At 48.6% G+C, this 22,643-nt stretch overlaps 6 protein-coding genes and 1 non-coding gene across 7 annotated transcripts; all 7 read left to right on the plus strand.

Annotated features, from left to right (window-relative positions):
* Window positions 1-784: 784 nt before the first annotated feature.
* On the plus strand, window positions 785-1,792 carry NFIA_025830 (putative glutamine-serine-proline rich protein; the record flags this gene model as incomplete). Its single annotated transcript, XM_001261406.1, has 1 exon — window positions 785-1,792. One exon carries the CDS (start codon window positions 785-787, stop codon window positions 1,790-1,792), a length of 1,008 nt encoding a protein of 335 aa, XP_001261407.1.
* A 4,765-nt stretch (window positions 1,793-6,557) lies between these two features.
* On the plus strand, window positions 6,558-7,593 carry NFIA_025840 (uncharacterized protein; the record flags this gene model as incomplete). The annotated part of the gene is made up of 2 exons (XM_001261407.1): window positions 6,558-6,761; window positions 7,033-7,593. 2 exons carry the CDS (start codon window positions 6,558-6,560, stop codon window positions 7,591-7,593), a joined length of 765 nt encoding a protein of 254 aa, XP_001261408.1.
* Window positions 7,594-7,901: 308 nt separating this feature from the next.
* Window positions 7,902-10,561, plus strand: NFIA_025850 (putative sterol glucosyltransferase; the record flags this gene model as incomplete). Its single annotated transcript, XM_001261408.1, has 5 exons — window positions 7,902-8,764; window positions 8,813-8,970; window positions 9,017-9,380; window positions 9,430-9,780; window positions 9,826-10,561. 5 exons carry the CDS (start codon window positions 7,902-7,904, stop codon window positions 10,559-10,561), a joined length of 2,472 nt encoding a protein of 823 aa, XP_001261409.1.
* Window positions 10,562-10,999: 438 nt separating this feature from the next.
* NFIA_025860 (putative C6 transcription factor) lies at window positions 11,000-13,108 on the plus strand (the record flags this gene model as incomplete). Its single annotated transcript, XM_001261409.1, has 1 exon — window positions 11,000-13,108. The coding sequence occupies one exon, from the start codon at window positions 11,000-11,002 to the stop codon at window positions 13,106-13,108; it is 2,109 nt and encodes a 702-aa protein (XP_001261410.1).
* Window positions 13,109-13,592: 484 nt separating this feature from the next.
* On the plus strand, window positions 13,593-15,165 carry NFIA_025870 (MFS transporter; the record flags this gene model as incomplete). Its single annotated transcript, XM_001261410.1, has 2 exons — window positions 13,593-14,137; window positions 14,193-15,165. 2 exons carry the CDS (start codon window positions 13,593-13,595, stop codon window positions 15,163-15,165), a joined length of 1,518 nt encoding a protein of 505 aa, XP_001261411.1.
* A 1,407-nt stretch (window positions 15,166-16,572) lies between these two features.
* On the plus strand, window positions 16,573-18,001 carry NFIA_025880 (putative phosphatidylglycerol specific phospholipase C; the record flags this gene model as incomplete). Its single annotated transcript, XM_001261411.1, has 2 exons — window positions 16,573-17,151; window positions 17,198-18,001. The coding sequence occupies 2 exons, from the start codon at window positions 16,573-16,575 to the stop codon at window positions 17,999-18,001; spliced, it is 1,383 nt and encodes a 460-aa protein (XP_001261412.1).
* A 1,155-nt stretch (window positions 18,002-19,156) lies between these two features.
* Window positions 19,157-19,228, plus strand: NFIA_025890. Its single transcript has one exon. It is a non-coding gene; the product is annotated as a tRNA-Ala (tRNA).
* The last annotated feature ends 3,415 nt before the right edge of the window (window positions 19,229-22,643 follow it).

Genomic DNA, 22,643 nt, shown 5'->3' on the forward strand with positions numbered 1-22,643 from the left:
ATCCCTTTACTGACTGCCCATATATCATATTGGGTAAGCGTCCAGCCAGTTGGAAGGGAGATCCAAAAATAAAGGCAAAGTTCGAAAAGGTTAAGAAGATGAGAGAAAACGTGAAGGCGGCGATCGAAAGAGCCGTTGCCCAAGCCAATCAGGAGGAGAGAGTAAATCGGACAATCCTCTGATCAATCAAACCGACGTACCGTGGTAAACGCGGGTGTTGGATACGAACTGTGCAAATTCCCTGCTTACAGTGCGTGCTGTCATGGCCCCACGCTTGGACGTGATACAACTGATGGTCAGGGGTATGAGGAGTGGGATTAGTGGAGTGATGGAGTGGTTCCAGGGTTGAGGTCGAGGTGATGTCTCGGAACTAGGAAGCTTAGTACAACGGGACAATCCGCTCTATATCTTCTGGATTTGATCAGCGTAAAGTGTGGAGTGATATTCCCTACTACATAAGCACGGGAGGTCGATGCGTAGGAAGGATCAAGCCATACTCATAAGGCTGATGGAAACCCCACTGTGGCAGTGCAATTGGGTTACAAGGTGGAGCTGCACTGCCACACTTCCGATAAGATGAAGCCAAGGCAGCAGCCCCAGTTGTTTACCTAAAACAAAGCTGTCTAGTCCTCATCTTCCTGACGTACCAAATATTTTCATTCCTAAGTTTTTCATCTACCTCAGTCCATTTGACATATACTTGATACCCAGTTATCATCCTCTGAAGGAAGTAGACCATTTACACCTGTTTTCAGGTTTATCTGCCCCTTCGGTTTGGCGCAACATGTCCGCGCAAGAGTACTATAATTCAGGCTATATTGGTGGCCGAAAGCCAGATACCCCATTAAGCGATAATGGCGGCAATCGACCATGGACCCCGCCATCTTCGACGGTCACTCCAGAACCTGGAATGTCCTACTCACCAGGAGTAGAAAATCGTCCTTACAACTATGGTGCCCCGCCTCCGCCAACAACCAGCTATGGGCGTCCTCAGAACGTATACCCATCTCAGCCTTCAGAAGGCATGGCTCCGGGATTTTCTCCGCAGACAAAGCCACAGCAGTACGACAATGAGTATAACAACTCTGGATCTCCACCTTACACCCAGCACTACTATGGCTCGCCACAGCCGTATCCCCCATACCCTACACATGACACCTATCCTGAGCACCCGCCCACTCAGCCGCCGTATCCACAGGATCAGAAGGATGAAAGAGGCTTCATGGGAGCGGTTGCTGGAGGCGCTGTAGGGGCCTACGCCGGTCATCAAGTCCATCACGGCGTCTTGGGGACTATCGGAGGAGCGATCACTGGATCTGTCGCCGAAGACGCGATCAAGAAGCACAAGAAGAAGAAGGAAAAGAAAGAGGGCAAATGGGGACATGGTCGCCGGTCCTCATCCTCATCCTCGTCATCGGACAGTGACGACCGTCGGGCTCATCATCAACAGCATCCTCCTGCGGAGCCTTCTTTCCGAGGCAACTTTTCCGCCTCGTCGACGGAGATTAGCCTCGAGCACAATTATGAGCTGACAGCTAGATGCCGTTCGATCTCAGGGGAGCTGCATCGGTCGAGTATCTCTCTGAACTCGGTACTCTCGAACCACTTCGGTTCTTTTGTATGGGCGCGTGGCGGTAATTTTGGAGCGTCGGCGAGAAATGTGCATCTTGCTGAAGGCGGACGAGTACTTGATGCTGAGCTGGCCGATGGAAACGGCCATTGGAAGAGGGCATGGGTGAGATTGGATGAGCGGATCACGAACCAGAACGGACATCTAGTATTCCTGGACTGATGATCATGAGGCTGGTACACTATTTGCTGCAATTCAATGTTAGCTCATGACACCTAATGAATTTCAAACTTTTGTGGTGACTCTAATGTGGTTCTTAGGATTGGGAGAGTCTTAATTCATCTCGATTCAAGTCAAGACCATCTATGATCTTGCCTTAGCCGTCGAAATGGGCTGCTGAATACCAGCATGCCACCAGTAGTCTCTTGATTGAACTGAATGCCTTTCCCGAGTCATCAGATGATTCTCATTTACTACTCAGAAGTGAAGATTGAGCTCGTCTTGCCTCTAGCAAACAGCATGTATCATGTGACTGCGCCTGTCTCAATGTGAGGTGATTGAGTTATGTTGTTAGTTTTCCTTCCTCTTCCCCAATCACTCAATGTAATCTCAAACATCCTGCATCCCATTATGATATTGTGAGAGATAGACTCCTTTCCCACAAAGCTTTTAATTTATAATCCTTCATCATCTCATTGACAAAATTCGTCATCTCAATAAGGAAACCCGAGCACTAATGCGGCAGAGAACCTACCGGAGGGATGGCAGCCCGAAGGCCTCGCAAGGTATACAGTTGTTTCACACAGATGGCAAGCGACTACCGATGATATGGGAGAGGATGGTCCTACTCAGACAAGACGCTGTGACAAGGCTGGAGGAGTACACCTTTGGCAAACCATATCGGATCGCGAGAATTAAAAGGGTAAGACAAATTCTCTGGGGCCATATGTCAGTTTTGAGCTCGCAGAACCGCTTCGCGAAGCGATGAAAAACCATTCCATGGCGCTAGCTTGTGTTTTACCGTACCAATATTACAGTTTTTACCGTCAGGCATTCGCATGTATCTTCCGCGTCTGAAGCCGATAGGAGTCGATCTGCGACGAATCTATGATTGACCTATATCTTGCAGTGGATAATTCACCACCAGCTCCGAAGTTCTCTATCCGAGGATGGAATTGGGATTATGAGGACTCCACTATCGAAGACCTCTGGCAGGTGGACTTCCTAGTCCACCTAGTGCATCTCACAAAACAAGATGCTTCAGCATATCCTATACTACGCAATGTCAGGTCACTCAGTCTTGAAACTGCCATGACCAACATGCGGCCTTCAGCATTTTTTTCAGCTTTTGAGCCGATTGCCCGACGTTTGTCGTGTTTCAGCTGGAGAAAGTACCTTGATACAACCATTTGCACTCCGTGCCCTACGTGAGGAAAGGCAAAGCTTGTTTATTTCTTGCTCAATAACTGTTTGAACTATTTTCGTTGGGGACTGACCGCCTCCTCTTAACCAGTACCTTTTCATTGTCTTCCTCTAGTCCCGCCTTCCGTCGAGAAGTTCAAGTATGAGATTGTACCGGAACGAGAAATGTCGTGCACGCCGGTGAGAATGCAGCCAATTATCCTCGGTCAGGGGACTGGATGAGCTCTCCATTGCCTTTCGAACACTCTCTATGCGACTGAGATTCCTTCGTCTGACTAGTGTACAGGTCAACAATCGACTGATTTGGCCATCGCCTGAGGAAGACGGAATCTTCGTTGATACATCCACTGGCCGGTGTTAGAGGTCATTACAATAACGGACATACCTCCATGTACAGCAGACGGTATGTTCTGACAGCATGAGCCACTGATCACGTTACGCTAAGTCAATCAGGAAAATGGATTCTGGATGTTGATCTAGACAAAGAGCAATTGATGGAAATGAAGATTTTGACAATGGATGGGACTATGACGAATTGGGATTTGACGCGCGGGGACTGGTTAGAAGCGATGAAGTTGACAAGCTCTACTCGGCAATGGGCAAGGCTGCACAGAGAATGCCACAGCTGAAATACCTTGAGTTCAGTTTCCGTGGTGAAGCCGGAGACTGGGAATGCTTGATGTTCTCTCGGAACCTGGAGACACGAGGAGCTCATTTGAAAATCAGCAACGAGTGGGGGGCATGATCTCGGAGAGGAGGTCATCACAGCCTGGCGCCTCGAGGGTGAAAAGGCCGAAGAATTCCGGACAAAGTGGTCCATTGAATTCGACCACTGGCCTTCAGGAGATACTTGCATCCAGGAGGAGGATATATCGACACGTCCATTCTGATGCCTGTTCAGTTTGCTGGAGTTTCTGCGGGAGGTGGGGTGATTCTCTCAGGTCGATTGCTTAGATATGCCGAGAGGTACTTACCTCAAAGAAACCCTTGTGTAGCCCAAGAGGACAATTGAAATGCCACTGTGCAAAGAAAGCTTGATGATATTATCTTAGGGTAAAGAAACGGTCTTTGAAGACCGTGCAGAGACTTTGTAACATACCAGCTGCTGGTGAATATATCATTAAGCTCAGCATAATCCCTTCTATTATTCATAGCTTCTTCTGTGAATGTATTCAGGCGTACATCGCAAGGTTACCTGTTATTCACTGTTCGGTTATTTATGGCCGTCCTCGGTACTCTTGTCTCCTTATCGTTCCAACTTACTCCTTCTATCATGCTTCTCTTACTCTGACCATCGCAAAAGGAAACAGTTCACACCATATCATCATGGTCTCATCTAAATGACTACTCTGGTAAGCTCCTCCACATCCTGCCTTCTTGCCACCTTCTTACCAGAGAAGCAGAATCTTGGATCCCAAACTTCAAGTGCTTTCAACAGCTCTTCCAAGCTACAGAGCCATTAGATCTCCTAAGAAACTTCTAACTGTTTTCTGAAAAGCCCTATTTTTCTGTGAGTGGCTTGCCGAAACTTACCAAGATAGAGATTGATTATGGTTCTGCAGATAAGTCTTACGATGGTAGGGAGAATGGTAATTCGAGAACTGGAAAAGCTCTCCAGAATTTGAAACGCGCACTGAACCTAAAGAAGCGATTTTAGAAGATGAACCTACGCAAGGATGGTCAGAGACAGTAGACCTTTACTTAGGAACTGAACTCTCTCTCTCGCAAAGGCAGGTGCGTGGGAGCCAGGCCGAGTGATCCTCCAGACATCGGGCTGCAGGACACGACAATCGAGGAGATCAGGGAGATCTTGGATGCGGCACACAGTGCGTTGGGTTTAAGTGGTATTGAACATGGATTCACTGTTGCTCTGCTAAATTATTGACGTGCACATCGGTCCAAAGAGTAAGCTCTGCAGCTCCTTATTTCTCGACGTATAGCCCAGGTTTACATGCTGGGTATGCCGGGGTCATTATTGAAGCGGTGAACATCGACATACGGATGACCTGGAACCCGTGCCAAAGCAACACGTTCAACACATCAAGAATCCAGCGTTGGAATTGCCAGTGGAGAAGGACAAGCGGATCTAGCCCTGTTCCAACACCGGAGCTAGAAGGCTGCAGGAAAAGACTGACTGTCAAAGGTATACATGACAGACATCGGCCACAAGTCACTGTGGTCTCAGTACTCTTGCAAATGCCCACTTTTTGATTATGGATACTGCTCTGCACCTTCCGTCTGTATTGGGAGTAGCGCCTTGCTTAAGGTCGCTGTCGTCTGCTACCTACGATGTCTTTCCTCACACTTCTTCAACGCTGGCCGTGGCTTGATGATCTTGATCGGCGGAGAACTATTTGTGACAAAGTCTCCCTGATCCTGGATAAAATCCTCTGGTCTCATCGGTTTGTTTTCTATTCCTACACTATCGTTGCACAAGTCCTTTACTGATGTCTACAGTTATTATTGGTTGAAATGCCCAGCTAAAGATGTAATAATGACAGAGATCCATTCATAAAAGGAACGACTGATATTTGGACACCAGCATTCCTGTTCTGTGGCCCTTGTCATGTACCTCAAGCGAAAGCTATTGCAAAGGGACCATGAATGTGCAAATAATCTGACTGCGTACCCAAAATCGACCGCGACCCTTTCCATTGGCGAACATCAATACCGGAGAGAAGCGTTCCTCCATGAGTGTCCAGGGAATCTGATGCCTCCACAAGTCTGTCAAGGGCCAAGGCGCCCTTCATGCGGTTGTCAACATCACAGATCGTTCTCAGCCTCTGCATACTTAGCTCCTTGGCTTCAGAGCTAAGAACTGTATATAATTCATGTAGGAAATGGTTATGAGTTGTAAAAGCAGCTGTGACTCCGTCCTCAGTTAAGAAAGTGATCCTGACATGAAAGGCAAAAGCTAGTGAATGTGTGTGGGGTGCAACATATCGCAGACTTGGCGACCCCAATACAAGTCACCATCATCCCACTTTCATCGCCCTCTGTCAGCCTTGCAAGCATTATTCGCCTCCTTACCATGACCAAAGTTCGCATCTCAGGAGATCTCTACGATGAAGTTGATAAGCTCTCTCCCCTGTGAGATCATCGGCCTCATTCTTGCAAACTGCGAGAGCTTTGCCGAGCTACGCAACGCGATCTTGACTAGCAGGTCATTTTACTCAGCCTGGAAGTCCCACACAGGGTCGACTCTATGGCATATCGGCCAACTTGAGATCTTAGGTTTCAGAGACGCGCTGATAGCAGTACGGACTCATCTTATTCTCCCCGCTGACACTTCAGTAAACCTATCCTCGCTAACAAACGATGGACGTTTAGGCGAGAGCAACAGAGATTGCAAAACAAGCGATCCTCAAGGGAGATCTCCCGCCCTTTCCACTCCCTCTGGGTGGGCTGAGTGGAGAGGTCCGCAAACCCACAGTGAATGAGCTAAAGCTTCTGTTCGATTTCCGGCGTTTGGCCGAGTGCCTTGAACGATTGCCAGGGCGAACAGTGCCCCATCCTGGTATGATTGCATTGAAAGTCTTCAGCCAGAAGACAGAATCAACGCCTGATGGTGTGGAAGGAGCGCTTGCATGTCGCGTTGTATCGAAGCTTTCTCGCAGGCGCTGCGCGGTATCGTGCGTACCAGGAGCCTTTAACTCTGGAGAGCACTTGCGGCCTTCCGGGTTTCCTGGACAAATTCCGAAAAAATATGGAGGAGTGGGATGAAGAAGACGATTATCACGAGACTCTTTTACGCCGGCTGAGAAGCGCTGTCTGCTCCAGTATCCCATATTCAGATATGAGGAATTCCAATATCACGGGGATATATTCCAGCCTCTGGCGGATATCTTTGTACAGGAGCGCAAGAGAACGACAAAGGTGGTGAATACCTTAAGAGCTGCAAGTCTGTATGAGCGGTACGGGGCAGGGCGATATGCCCCTGGTATGCTCGAAAAAAGCCATTCCGAGGCGCTCTTCCATCAGCTCTTGCAGTTCATGTTCGTTGCCCATACTCGATGCTCGAAAACATAATCCGAAATGAGGATGGAAGCGAGTATCACCAGAGGTACACTCAGCCGACACCCAAAGAGACGCCTGAACGCCGCCGTACTGTCACCGTAATCTTCTTGGACGTGTTTAGCCTCGAGGAGATTATCATGCCAGAGAATGTTGAAGATGCAGTGGAGACGTCCGTCCTTGCACGTCCCGGTGTCGAAAGTCCTGTATTCGACAAGGCTAACTTGCCTGGACTTGAATATGCGTTCCGCGATCTTCGGTCCTTACTCCACGAGATTAAATGGTTCTCTGGCCAGCCAAATTGCTATTGGCTCGACTGTGGGACTCCTCCCGACTTTCAGTTTGTGCGATACATGCTGGCGAAATACTTTCGACTGCGGTTCAAAGACAACAAGTGGGATTGGGGAAACAGCCGTAACCATGACTCGCGTAAGATTGTTTGGTCTAAATTCACCGTTAGCGGTGATCTGTTCTGTGAGATATACTGGCAGAGGGATATAACGAGGCCTGTGCCCTCTTGGAGTCAATCGATGCTCCACGTCCTGAGCCTTTGTTTGTTTATGGTTTTTTTCCGGCCCGTTTTCTAGGTTGTTCGAACTAGGAAGCATTGCCGTTGGATCCATAGAAAACGGAATAAAGTTTTCCAGATAAGGTTATTGAGATCGAATACGGATACGTAGCCAATCAACATCCTCCGTCCGGAACTATTGCGTCTCTAGTGGCGAATCTTGACTCCATCGTCAGATGCCTGAAGAGGCAAGGAATACGGATACGGAGAGGTAGAGACCTCTTGCAGCCTGCTATAATTATTCGTCTACCTGATGACTTGAGGACGTTGTCCCATCCGCTCTCACTTGCCTCTTCCCTACTCACTTCTGGCAGTAATCTCAGAACCATGGGAAGACCCGAGACACGTGCACAACCCTCTGAAAGCGATGGACCTCCACCGTATTCACCCGTGGATGGTGGACTCGTTGCGGAGTCGGCCGACGTTCGAGGTAAGCGAGCGATGATATCAAGTTGTATGTCGCTGACTAGACCAGCCGATGGACGAATTGACGTTGATCTGAATTCGAGGATTGCCCGCACTCTCGCCCAGATCATCGAGCTGCAACAGGAAGACATTCATAACCCACCTCCCAACTATCAGCAAGAGCTCCGACAGCAGCAACCTCAAGATCATCAGCTAAAACCCATCGAATGCAGCATCCACCTCAATATTGTGATCCAGATTGTTGGCAGCCGCGGCGACGTTCAGCCTTTTATTGCACTCGGCACCGAACTACAAAAGCACGGTCATCGCGTCCGTCTAGCCACACATGATGTTTTTGCAGACTTTGTGAGATCATCTGGGCTCGAGTTCTATCCTATTGGCGGTGATCCAGCGGAGCTTATGGCCTTTATGGTGAAGAACCCCGGCCTCCTACCGCAGATGGACAGCCTTCGGGGCGGGGAGATCCAAAAAAAGCGAGCCATGGTTGCAACGATGCTGGACGGGTGCTGGCGTTCGTGCATTGACGACGATCCGCTTACCAAGGTTCCATTTGTGGCGGATGCAATTATTGCGAATCCGCCCAGCTTCGCGCATGTGCATTGTGCGCAGGCGTTGAAGGTCCCGGTGCATCTGATGTTTACCATGCCGTGGAGTAGTACGACTGCTTTCCCCCACCCGTTGGCCAATCTGCGGCCGTCGGACATGAGTCCGCGGACGGCGCACTGGGTTTCGTATGGTGTGGTAGAGTGGTTGACCTGGCAGGGGTATTGATTTCCAGTCTGTATGCAAAACATATAGCTGACGCGGAGTAGGTTAGGCGATGTGATCAATCGATGGCGAGCTACCATTGACTTAGAACCTATTCCTATGGCTGAGGGGCCCAGTTTGGCAGAGACCCTCAAGATTCCTTTCACCTACTGCTGGTCTCCAGCTCTGGTACCAAAGCCTAGGGACTGGGCTGAACATATTGGTTAGTACTCCATTGTGGTCTACATGAAATTTACTCATAATTATAGATGTGTGCGGCTTCTTCTTCCGGCAAGCCCCGTCGTACCGACCGCCGCCAGATCTCGAGCAATTCCTTGCTTCAGGGCCACCACCTGTGTATATCGGCTTTGGAAGCATCGTTGTGGACGATCCGCAACGCTTGTCTAATACTGTGTTGCAGGCAGTGGCTGAGTCTGGTGTTCGTGCCATCGTGTCACGAGGTTGGAGCAAGTTGGCTGGAGACGGGAATCCAAACATCTACTTCATCGGCGACTGTCCCCATGAATGGCTGTTCCAGCACGTTTCAGCAGTCGTGCACCACGGAGGTGCTGGGACTACCTCCTGTGGACTGGCCAACGGGAAACCAACAGTCGTCGTACCTTTCTTTGGAGAGTGGGTTTGTGTTCTTCCGTATACTGGGCAAGGGCTCACTAGTATATAGTCAACAATTCTGGGGCAACATGATTGCAAGGGCTGGAGCAGGCCCATCTCCCATTCCACATGCTACACTTGGCGTTCAGAATTTGGCTGAGGCTATTCGATTCTGCCTGAAACCACAGACCGTTGCTGCTGCGCGTGAAATCGCCGCCAAAATGCAGTATGAGTCGGGCGTCACTGCCGCCGTACAGTCCTTTCACCGTCATCTTCCGCTGGAGCAGATGAGGTGCCAGGTATTCCCAGACCAGGTTTCTGTGTGGAAATACGCGAGGCACAAGCGGGAGATCCGATTATCAAGGAAAGCCGTGCAGATTCTCATCGACCACTTAAAGATTGATCCAAAGAATCTCCGCTGGTGAGTTCACATTCTCTAATTTATGTCGCGACACTGACGGGTCAGTTATGATATCAAACCTATCATTATTGAAAACCGCCGCTGGGATCCGCTCACCGGTGTCACCTCCGCAGCCGTAGGCACCGGCACTGACTTGCTCAAAAGTACCACAAACATGTTCTACAAACCGTACAAAGAACTCGCCCGTAATAGAACTGATGTTGCCTCCAATGGTCAAGAACGTCATCCCGTTGCCACCGCCGGAGCCATGGCGGGACAATTTGCGAAAAGCTTCGGACAGTTCATGGGATCGTACACCAGGGGTGTCATTGTGGATATCCCGCACGCGGCAGCGGAAGGCTTCAGGCAGGTCCCGCGCCTGTATGGCGAACAACCCAAGGACTACGGCGCTGTGCAGGATTGGAAGTCCGGTGCTACGGTTGGGGGAAAGAACTTTGTGGATGGCATGATGGAGGGTTTCTCGGGGCTGGTCACCCAGCCGATCAAAGGTGGCAAAGAGGAGGGAGCGCTGGGCGTTGTCAAGGGTTTGGCAAAGGGTACAGCGGGATTCGTGACCAGGGTTCCTTCCGCTGGACTAGGGCTCGTCGCATATCCATTTCAGGGTATTGTGAAGAGTATCGAGTCGTCGGTTAGGTCCAAGACGAGGAAGGCTATTATCACGGCACGACTACGGGATGGGTATGATTCGAGTCGACGGGAGGAAGTTTCGCAGGAGGAGAGACGGTTTGTCCTGCAGAAGTTTCAAAGTCTTCTGTGCGGTACAACTACTACTCCTACATAGAATTTGGACCGTAAGAACTCGCCCAGGGACTCAGGGGCTTGAAGGTAGGCCTAAGGCACAAACAGATATCAAGGCACCAACATAGTCACATGACTGAGAGTGGGATTGATCCTTTGTTGGTGCTACGCGCAAACACCAAGGGAAGGACACATCAGGATAAACAACAAATACCATAGAGTTAAGGAATTATGAGCCTTGACTGCGACTAGAGTCAGGATTTAGCTACGCACTACAGGCATACCACTTTACTACGCACTTTTAACTGTTAGTACCCTTAGCGCAGCGTCGGCTGTGAGCCTGTGGCATATCTTGCCGCACAGTCCGCACTTTTGCAAGTTACTGCAACATGGTCCACAGGTCCTAGACATAGTTACTATCCATATATATTTTTCTTGCATTTTGAGATATGTTAAGCTTCCAAGTGCTAGCCGCCTAGTCATGGAAGCCAATCCCATGGCCGCCCCGCGCCTTGTCCCAATTGCTCCCGCGCCAGCTACGGCATCATCTGTTGACGTGCAGAATGGCTCCAACGCAGACTTGACGACAATGCGCTTCAACTGCCAAGGCTGTGTGCGCAAAAAGGTCAAATGCGATAGGGTTATGCCGACATGCTCGAGCTGCAGCAAAGCAAAACTTCACTGCGTCTACCAGGCTCCCCTGCCGCGGAAGAGGAAGCGAAGCCAGGTCGAAGACGTGTATGAGCGTCTCGCACGGTATGAGCGCATCTTGCAGGAGAACAATCTTCTCCCTACTGCCTCTGCATTGACCCCATGCAGCAAGGAGATGGAGGCGTCGGTGGTCAGCACACGGGATGCAAGCCCAGCGCCGGACATGCAACCCGCTAGGTCTGGTAAACTTCTTTCCGCCGATGGCAAGTCTCGATATATTGACAATGTTCTCCTCCTTGAGGCTGGAGAAGGCGACCTGTGTGAATTATCCGATGCAGACCAAGATGACTACCAGCATGAAGACACTGGACCTGATGAGAGCACCCCGACTGGTCTTCTGAGCATCCTCGCAGCACATACAGTGTTTGGGGCTATACATGGAAGCACCCAGAGCCTCACGAACCAACATCCCAGCTATGAGGAGGCTACAGAGCTCTGGAATATGTACGTGCAAAATGTCGAGCCTCTTTGCAAGGTTCTTCACGTTCCGACTGTCGCAAAAATGGTCGACACAGTTGCAAAACAACCTTCTGCGGCCTCCAAGAGTGACGAATGTCTGCTTTTTGCCATCTACTATTTCGCCGTGTTCTCCATGTCAGACGCCGACTGTCTTCAACTGTTTAACCAAACGAAAAACCATTTGATGTCGACATATCGAACCGCTATCTGCCAGGCACTTGTCAATGCATCGTGGCTGAAGTCTACAGCGATGCCGATACTACAAGCTTACACTCTCTTCCTCATCGCCATGCGCACTCAAATTGATTCTCACACATTTTGGATATTGACAGGGGTTGCGATTCGCCTCGCACAACGCATAGGGCTGCACCGTGATGGTGAAAGTCTGGGATTGCCACCATTCGAGGTCCAGATGCGACGGCGGCTCTTTTGGCAACTGCTTCCACTGGACGGCTATGCGGGCCAGGTCTGCGGCACTGGGATTTCCATATCGCCGAGTAGCTGGGATACCAAGCCACCGCTTAACATTAACGATGACCAGATCTTCCCTGGTATGACGCAGAAGCCTCAAGAGCAAAGGGGTGCTTCGGAAATGATCTTCTGCTTGTCGCGGATCGAACTGTCCAATTTTTACATCCGAACGGGTGTCAAAATGAAGGAAATTGGTGGTACTATTCAATTCAAGGATGCAGAGGAGATCGAGAGGCTCATCGACGAGGTCGAAGATTTCATCGAGACAAAGTTTCTTCGATACTGCGATATCCTGAAACCCCTGCACGTTTTCACCATGGGAATTGTACGATCTGCCACCAATGCCGTCCGACTGCGTGCTCGAATGCCACTACTACTGACGCAAACCATTGCCGACGCGCAAAGAAGAGAACTCTGCACTCTCGCAGAAAAGATCCTCGATACAAACAGCGCCATCTACGGCAACCCCAGCATGAAGAAATTCCGGTGGCAGATGCAAGCCTTCTTCTTGTGGGATGCCCTTCTCTGTATTTTACTTAGCCTGGCAGAAGTCGGATTCTACTCGACGCCAGAGCTAAACGCTACCTGGAACAAGGTTGCAGAGGTCTATTCGAATCACGAAGAACTTGTCAAGCGCAAGAAAGCCCTGCATGTCACCATTGGCAAATTAACTCTCAAGGCCTGGATTGCCAATCCTCCGAGTAATTCGTCCACAGAACCGGCTTTCATAACCACGCTGCGCGCCCAACATGAACCGAACGTCAACACACAGCAGGGGAGAGTTTATGAAACGGTGGGTACCGAGCAGGTTACGGGGGGTGGATTTGATGATTATGAGCTTTTTGACAACAGCCATTGGACAGACTTGAATCTTGATACCGGCTTCACTCTCGACTCTTCAGATTGGGTGGTTTGGGACCAGCTGTGTCGAGGGACTAGTCTGGGCTAAGCAGGCGGCTTCCATGACAAAAGTCTGCGTGGACTTAGACAACACGATGCAGTAAGACAACACATTTACGATTACGAGTTCATAATGGGAGAGTTGCTGACTATCATTCGCCTCGACAGACAATATAAGGGGCATATTATCAGTCCTGTTCTCAGTATAGAAGCTGGTCCATCAGGCCTTGCTATTGGACAACTAATAAGGAACAATCCATTGTTAGCATAGACTTCGAGCCATCTTCTGGACTCTTCTCCTTTCGGTTACGGTCCAGGAACGCGAGGTCTAGCTGTACACAGTACTCTATACGTTGTTTCAATAGTCGGCCCCGGGCCCGAAGAATGGCCCCCTCTCATTGGACAGCGCATCGGTCCTTCACAGGCGATCCGGGCCCGAAGCGAAATACGCCCCGGTGATTGGCCGCTTGATACATACGAGATATGTATAAGAAGTATAAGAAGTCAAGCATCGCAGCACTAAGAATCAGTCGATGATTCCATCCAAGATGAGCGATAGGACTCCATTTGCCTCCGACGAGGGCATCACGCCTTCCCCTGAAAAGGAAGACCTTGAAGCAGCGAAAGGGACAATCCCAACCGAGCCACCCAACAAAGACCCGGATCTCGTTACATGGAGCGGGCCAAATGACCCAGAGAACCCCAAAAACTGGCCCAACAGCTTGAAGTGGAAGAACACCTGGGCCATTTCCCTCTTCGTCTTCATCTCACCCGTCTCATCATCCATGATTGCCCCGGCGATGCAAGATCTCGGCAAGAGCCTAGGGATGCACACCGACATTGAGGTGTACCTCTCCATGGCCATCTTCATTCTGGCCTACGCCATCGGTCCCATCTTCTTCGGTCCTGCTTCGGAGCTCTACGGTCGTGTGCGTCTGCTTCAGGTCAGCAATGCGTGGTATCTAGCATGGAATCTGGGATGTGGATTCGCCAAGACCAAGGCTCAGCTCTTTGCTTTTCGCTTTCTTGCAGGCATTGGCGGCAGCGCACCGTTGGCGATTGGAGGGGGCGCCATCAGGTAAGAAGTGGACGCAATCACCAAGAAATTCTTCCTTTGCTAACCCGTCTTCTAGCGACATGTGGAGCGCCGAAGAGCGCGGCAAGGCCATGGGCGTCTACACTCTTGGGCCGCTCCTCGGGCCCGTCATCGGACCCGTTGCCGGCGGCTTCATTGCCCAGTACTCAACATGGCGCTGGGTCTTCTGGGCAACCTCCGCCGCCGCCGTCGGAGTCCAGGTCGTCGGATTCATCTGGCTGCGTGAATGTCACCCGGCCACGCTCCTACGCAAGCGACGCGACCGCCTCGTCAAGAAGACGGGCAACGAGAATCTGCATACCGAAGAGAAGGTAGAGACACTCACCTACAAGCTTCTCCACGCGTTCGAGCGGCCGGTGCGCCTGTTCACAACGCAACCCATCGTCTTCTGCATGGCCATCTACATGGCCTACCTCTTTGGAATAACGTACCTCATGCTCGCGACGTTTCCCGACATCTGGACCGGGGTCTACCACGAAAACCCCAGCATCGGTGGACTCAACTACCTCTCCATCGCCATCGGGTCGTTCGCCGGCCTCTTCTTCAACCTCAAGTTTGTCGACCGCATCTACAAAGCCCTCAAAGCGCGGAACAACAACATCGGCAAGCCCGAGTTCCGCATGCCGTCGCTAGCGGTCGGCTCCGTCCTCAGCACTATTGGCCTCTTCTGGTACGGCTGGAGCATCGGGAACACGCACTGGATCATGCCCAACATCGGTGCTCTGATTTACACCGCAGGCACAATCTCCTGCTTGCAAGGCATGCAGACGTATATCGTCGACAGCTATCAAACCTACGCTGCCAGCGCCATGGCTGCCTGCGCGATCCTTCGCAGTCTGGCTGGGTTTGGCTTTCCCCTCTTCGCTCCGTACATGTACCAGTCTCTGGGCTATGGATGGGGGACCAGCGTGCTGGCATTCGTCACTGTGGGTATTGGCTGGGTGGCGCCTTTTGCGTTTTGGCGGTTTGGGCCCAGGCTGCGTGCAATTTCCAGGTACGCTGCTCGCTAGAGTGGACTTGGTGAAACTGTCGGGATAGTCAAGACTGGGTTGATTTGGTAATCGAGAATCCCGTTCTTTGGAGTTTGGCATGGAGGAAGTAATCATTTGTGACTTGCTGTATTTATTAACCGCTAATCCGACTGTTATGGTCAGACGATGAGGCACAGTCCAGACGCATCCTTATCTTTGTAATAGTGTGCTTGGAGACTGGGGCGCAGGCTCTTTGCTGGTCTGATACCCCGCACCTTTGCCCTCACATCTATGCAAGAGTCTCACCCATCCCTCTTCCACTACTCATATAGCATTTCTCCAGAAATGTACGAGCGGGGATTTTATACTTGGTAGCATGGTCTGCGTCTGTTGTCCTTCATCCAGCGTAGGATATAGTGCCCACGACATCTGTCCTTGGGACGCCACATGTGTCCAAGCAGCACTGCTTCTAAGTGCATCCGTTGCTGACAAGGTGTACTGTAATGCTATGGCTACATCCCTATAACTCTGTTCATGAACTTCATTCATCGTCCGGTCGACACTAGGACATGGGAAACTGGCTTACCACGTGGGACTTGGAATCGTGCCCTTAGTTTGTTAGGGCCGTGGCTTTCTCTATGCATGAGAGTCCAGAAGGTGATAATGATATGCTACTATGTCATATCAGTAGCCAAGTTGTTGCCTAGACAGAACAAGACATTCAGACGAGACATTTCAATGTTCAATTGGCTTAATCCTCCTCATGCAGGATCAACATGCTCAAATGATCAGATGTGATTGGCGAGTGCAGATACACACGACAAAGAGTGAACCAATCATATCACAGAACGGAAGGAGTGCTCACATCTACATACTTTGATTGGCTGATATGAACGCAGCACAAGTGGAGATGAGCCAAGTAAAGCCATTAAAGCTTAGCGGGCCCACTTCTATTGTAGACCTCCTTCCTGTTCCTGATACACCCCACATTAATAATGACAAGAACGTGTAAAACGGTGATACTGTACCAATCTCGGGTTTCACTTTAGCAGTGCTACCTTGAGGAATGTTGGAGATGAATAAAGCAATAGACACGCTGATCTCAATGTAAAAGCACCTCAATAAGCCCACCTCCGTGGACAATCTGCCGGAAATCGCCATCAACTGCAAGATCCGACTGGATTACTGGACGTGAGGGGAGATATCGCTTACCGGTAGGCATATCCGATATGGCGTGCTAACATAGTGGCTGCATTATTCCTGCCTGTAGAATTTGTCGATCAGCGCATGTGCTGGCGAATGTCACTCGTCATTTGTTGATCCAGCATATCATATTGAAAGCAGCAGGTTGTGGTATCAGCAGAGTAATAAAAATACTTGCATTAATATAAAAGATGTTCAAACTGCTCAACAGGTGAGAATGAGCAAGAACTAACTTTCATCATCATGAAGGCCAACACTTTGGTGCCCTTGCTCGGTCTCTCTAGTAGCGCTGCCGCTGCGGCCGTGGCTGCGTCCAGCAATACCCCTTTTGGGTACGCCTCTGGCTCCAAGGAGTCCATTGCCAACTTGAAGGACAAGATTGAGAATGTCGTGTGGATTCTGCTGGAGAACCGCAGCTTCGACAACATCCTGGGTGGTGTCAAGCGCAAGGGTCTGGACAACGTTGTTAACAACGGTCCCTTCTGCAACCCCCAGAATGTGAGCGATTCCAGCAGCACCAAGTGGTGCAGCGTGTACAAGGACTTTGACTCGGTCAAACATGACCCTGATCACTCAGTCACTGGTTACAACATGGAGTTGTACGGCACGTACACTCCCAGCAACGATGCCATCGCTGACGGCACCCTGAAGCCAAGCATGAACGGCTTCGTGGAGCAGCAGCTGGTGCACCACAAGGGTCTTGATCCCAAGGTGGCCGATGAGGAGGTCATGGGCTACTACTCCGAGGACGAGATCCCCACTCTGGTCAACCTGGTTGACGAGTTCACCACCTTCAACTACTGGCACTCGTGTATCCCTGGTGTAAGTCACTGTCCCTACTACGAGTACAAGATACTAATGAGAACAGCCCACCAACCCCAACCGTCTGTGCGCCCTCTCCGGTACCTCCGATGGCCACGGCACCAACGACAACAGCTTCGATGTCTCTGGCGTCGACATCTCCAGCATCTTCCAGGTTGCCACCGAGAAAGAAATCACCTGGAAGAACTACGATGGTACAAACGGTGCCTTCCTTTCGGACGCTCTTTTCTTCAACTGGACCGCGCAAAACGCCAAGCAGAACGTCGTCCCCCTCGAGAATTTCTACCAGGACGCCTACCTCGGCCTCCTTCCCCAGCTCTCCTACATCAACCCCTCCTGCTGCGACCTCGACACCAACTCCATGCACCCCTCCGGCAACGTCTCCTTCGGCCAGGTCCTCGTCAAGCAGATCTACGATGCTGTCCGCACCGGACCCCAGTGGGACAAGACCCTCCTGCTCGTCACCTTCGACGAGACCGGCGGTTTCTACGACCACGTCCAGCCCCCTCTTGCCGTCCGCCCAGACAGCAAGACCTACACCGAGACCGCCGCCGACAGCAGCTCGTACACCTTCAACTTTGACCGTCTGGGCGGCCGTATGCCTACCTGGCTGATCTCTCCGTATACGCCCAAGGGCCACATTGAGAACTACGGTATTGACCCTGTCACAGGCAAGACTACCTCGTACAGTGCCACTTCCGTGCTCAAAACCCTTGGATATCTCTGGGATCTGAAGGACTTTACTCCTCGTGTCTCGCACTCGCCTGCTTTTGACCATCTGATTGGTCCTAAGAAGCGCACCGCTCCTGCCACGTTGGCTAATCCCCATCCTTTCCCTGATGCTGTTTAGGATTTCATTGCAGAATCTACTCAAAATCAAGGAGATGTCTTAAAACGAGATTTGAAGCATTCCATATTGCTCTTCGCCTTCTTGTATATGATGTTCTCATTCCGATCTTATGAAATATGACCTTATCTACTGAAGGAATTTACGTTCCATGATATACGGGTCCGATTTATGAACAAAATAAATTTTACAAGTGGTGGCCGAACTAATGTACCGTCCTTTTCGCAATGGCGGGTCCTGTCCCGTAACTACATGGAAGTAAGCATAGACATGCAAATCCTCCTGCTGCAGCTGCTCACAAACACGGGCTAGGAGCGCATCTGTATCCTCTTTCGACCAGCCTAATGTACGAGTGAACAGTCCCATAGAATACACCTCCAGACTTCTCGACAGCTAATATGAGTAGGACTTTCCAACTCTCTTCCATTTAGGGTCCTCGCTCCATTCCCCCAGTGGACCTATAGGCTCAGCACAGCTCTTACTTGGGGCGAGAGACAAGTAATCATAAGCCTACTTGTATACTTGCTCCTTTACCTCCTAAACCTAGCAGCTCCATCCACACCCTCTGCTTTCCAGCAACATTAATCCTCTCCACGAACTTCTCCGCTGCTCCCTCTAACAGCTCCTGCCAATGTCGAACTGCGTCCAGAATGCCGCTTTCCTCATCATCAGAGCAAGGCGGAATATCATGTTCCTGGCATGGTGTATAATGCCTAGGTCATCTCCGTGGTAATCCCCTGACGACTGATCCGCGGACTTGCCTAATACCTCGCTCCTCAGCCTGGGTTCTATAGTGCATCGGATTCTATTCCTAGTGCTAGGGTTCTTTCGGTGGCAGTATAGGAGCACTGCAGCAACAAAGATGCCTGTCACCTAAGTAGATCTAGCAATAGAGATAACATTTGATTATGGTAACAGCGGAAATATATCTTGCAAAGGAAAACAGCTTCAATGAGCATAGTGATACATTCATAACTCATATTTTAACATGGCAGTAGATGAGTTGCCTGAATAAGGAACTACCAGATAAAAGGTGTCTAGTCAGTTAATTCTGACTGCTCTATATTTCAGCATGGATGTGCCACAATATCTAGCATAACAGGCCCTCTTTCTAGTCATCTCTTATAGAACTAAATAATGAAAAGTCTATCAACAGATGGGCTTGTGGTTTAGTGGTATAATACCCCCTTAGCATGGGGGTGGTCCGGGGTTCGATTCCCCGCGAGTCCATTTTTTGCTTTTTCATTGACCTGTCTTGCAACTAGCTTTCCTCAATCTTTCACGTACTCTAAAGAACTGTTGTTATTGTTATTTATAATAATGCCCATTGCATAGAAGTAAATTGCTATACGCCTTGCGAACTCAGCCGAAGATTAAATGCCGTATTCAATACTATTTGCTTGGTTTATGTATACCTGTCCTTTCCCAATGTAAAGTGACAGCTTAAATCGGCCCTCGTTACTTGAAACAGCAGACATAGTGGTATATAAACCCCTGGCCTTCCCCCAGTCATCCACTTGCTGTCATTTCCTGTTTGACCTTGACCTGCGCGGTGGACTTCCGAATTCTACCGTAAGGCTATAAGCGTCTAACTGCTCCAGAGTGTACACTTCGTCTGGAGAGATTTGACGCACATCGGTAACTAGCTTCAGATATTTCTAAGCTCCGGGGATAATGAACAGGACCGTCGACGTTCTAAACACCTAACATTGTTCCACGGTTATCGTATCCAAAGTAGACCTCATCGGAGTACACAGGTCACCTGGACGCGTCCCGTTGCCAAGGTGGACTGTAACTAACCATGTATCAAAGTAACAGCATACCTTACCCATACCACGCCTGTTTTTATTACGAACCAAAATTTCCTTTCATACTCCATACACTTATAATATACCCGCAATCGATTTTAAACCAGTTCTTAACCAGTTTATATTATACAAGAACAAGACATACAACAGCAAGGGCTATAAGCAGTTATAGAGTAGTTAAGAAGCAATTCCTATATCTCACTTGTCATTTGCCGGAGTCTTTCCCGTCTTTCCATAAGTTCTAACTCCTTCTCTTCATTCTTTAGCTGCATATCCCGGACTTCTTCCTCACCTTTTTTAATTTCGATTTCTACCTTTTTAAGCTCATTCTCTTCTCTTTTGAGCCGAAGTTCAATCTCCCTTATTTCGAGAGCTTGCCGTTGTTGCTCAAAAGATAGCGCATTCCTTGACGCAACACGATGCAGGCTTTGGGAAGAAGAAACAGATCTAAGTAGTCAGTAATCAGTTATAAAGCGATTACGAGTGCACATACTGGCGAGACTGTGATTGAGATCGTTGAGGAACTTCTAACTGAGGTGAAGATAAGCGTGTTGAGGATGAGCAGCGGCGTTTTCGAGATTCTGCTCGGTTTATAAGTGGTTAGTAACTACTTATATATAATCAGGGAATGTACATATAGAGATATATACCTTCACGAGACATATGCCTCAAGTAATTGGTCTCCATATTAGCTGTGCGATATGAATGGTGAATACCGAAATCAATATGATTAATGTATTGACTGATATCCTGCTTATCAAGTTTCGCAGAACTATAAGGTGGTTAGGACTTGTTTTGGATCAACTGGTTTTCAATTGCTTGTTAACCAGTTAAAAGACAGTAAGCACTTACTTTTGGATTGCTCCAGTCAGTGTCAGGCGTTTCCCTGTGGCATTTGCTTTATGGTGAGATTGTTCAGCAGAATTAGTATTATTTTGAATAGAATCATAAATGAAAGCCGGAATGTTAGAGCAATTTTTATTTAGCCTAGCTTTAATGATCGGTTGCTTTTTGTGATCAGCCCAGGCCTTGACTTTTGAGTCTTCATGTTCTAACAACTAGTTAGAAAGTATTTTAAAACCAGTTATTAACCACTTACCAGCTAGAAGATTGCATAGTTGGTCATAGTCCTCTTCAGACCTGCAATCAATTAAATTAGCCATACGGCTCTAAACTCCTGTACCTCGAGTAACACTCCTAACAGCTTCAGTAATTGTCCGGAAAAAGTGAACTTGGCAGAATACAATAATCCCTTTGAGTTGCCATAGTATTGGATGATGTTGAGGGTCGATCTCTTGAAGGTACTGTCCAAGACCTTAACTAGTTAGTTATGAAGTACTTCTCAAGCAGTTAATGAATAATCACCTACCAGTATATTGTTTTGAATCCATATCAATAACAATCCCATAGATCCCAGAGGAATGAAGAGAATGGAATTTAACAGACTGACCAGTTACCTTCTGAATTAGAGTAAAGGCTCTTTTAAATAGAAGGTAATAACCTTCTGTCGTTTCTTGGTTGGTAAAAACTCGAAGGAGTGAGATAACTAGGATCAGTTACAAACCAGTTAGTGAGTACTTAATAAATATTTTATAACTACCTGTAAAGTACATGGGAAATTATGAAGACTTACTCTTCCCATGTGAATGAAGATATGTTGCAAAGACAACTTCATTCATTCCTTTTTCTCGAATCCGCTTGTACGACATGTCAACTTCAAAAGAAGTCAACTTCCTCAAGACCTGTATCTGCTCTTTGAAAGCACACAGAATCATTATCCTATGAGGATCATGATACTTTTCCTGGATGTAGTCCTAGAACCAGTTAATAAGTAGTTGCTAAGTGGTTCGAAACCACCTTACCTTTATGAAAGGATGGGTATTATATAAGTAAATAACCCCGTTGAAGTTTTGTCCTGCTGGATATGAAAGAAGACGCTGCTTTTGAATAATTACAGAAATGCGGTCTGTATTTGTGAAAGCTGAATGTACTTCAGCTGGTGTGAGTATACCATATTCTTGACAAAAAGCTTCTAGCTCAGGACTGCGAAGAAATTGAGCTTAACATTAGTTAGAAAGTGTTTCCAAAGCGATTGATAATTGGCTTAGAATCAGTTTAGTCTTACCCAGTGTCAAGCTTGGGTTTCTTATTCTCCTGATTATGTCTTGAATGCCTCGTAGTATAAGCTCTGGCAGCTTATGAGGTGGAGGTGGAGGATGTTGATGAATACCATGCGAAGTAAATAAAATATAAGGAGCTGCCTGGATATTAACTGGCACTAGTGCAGTAAAAATAACACCGCACTTTAGATGTTGTAGTTTACCAGGGCCTTGTATATGATCATAATCTATAACTAGTTAGTAACTGGTTATTAACCAGTAAACAATCAGTTTAGAATCACTCATCACAATACTTTCGTCTTGATGTTAGTGGCTCAATCACACCACAATCCTCTCGAGATGGTAGAATTGAATCATTAAATAATCGTTCCAGAAAGTCAAGATCAATAGTAGTATGACCTTTAACAGAGCTATGATAATGCTTTGAAAGAAAGTTTGGTGATTCATTTACACATCCAATGTACGGATGGTATTCATTGTTCACATCCTATTTGAAGTAGTTAGAAAAGAATTTTGAATTAGTTACTAAGTAGTTGCATATTACTTACAGGATAGAAATGCCTCTTGAACTTTGGCGCGCAGGTTGGAAGTTGTTCAAGGCATGCCTTTTGTCTCTCGAAGAAAATTTTTTTTGAACGATACAGACTATAGGTTTTAGAAAGTGAGTAAGTAGCTAGTAAGTACTCAATAAGTGCTTACCTATACGCATTCCGCTTG

Source organism: Aspergillus fischeri, genomic scaffold (genome assembly GCF_000149645.3).
Source record: "Aspergillus fischeri NRRL 181 1099437636263 genomic scaffold, whole genome shotgun sequence".
NCBI classification, from domain to species: Eukaryota; Fungi; Ascomycota; class Eurotiomycetes; order Eurotiales; family Aspergillaceae; genus Aspergillus; species Aspergillus fischeri.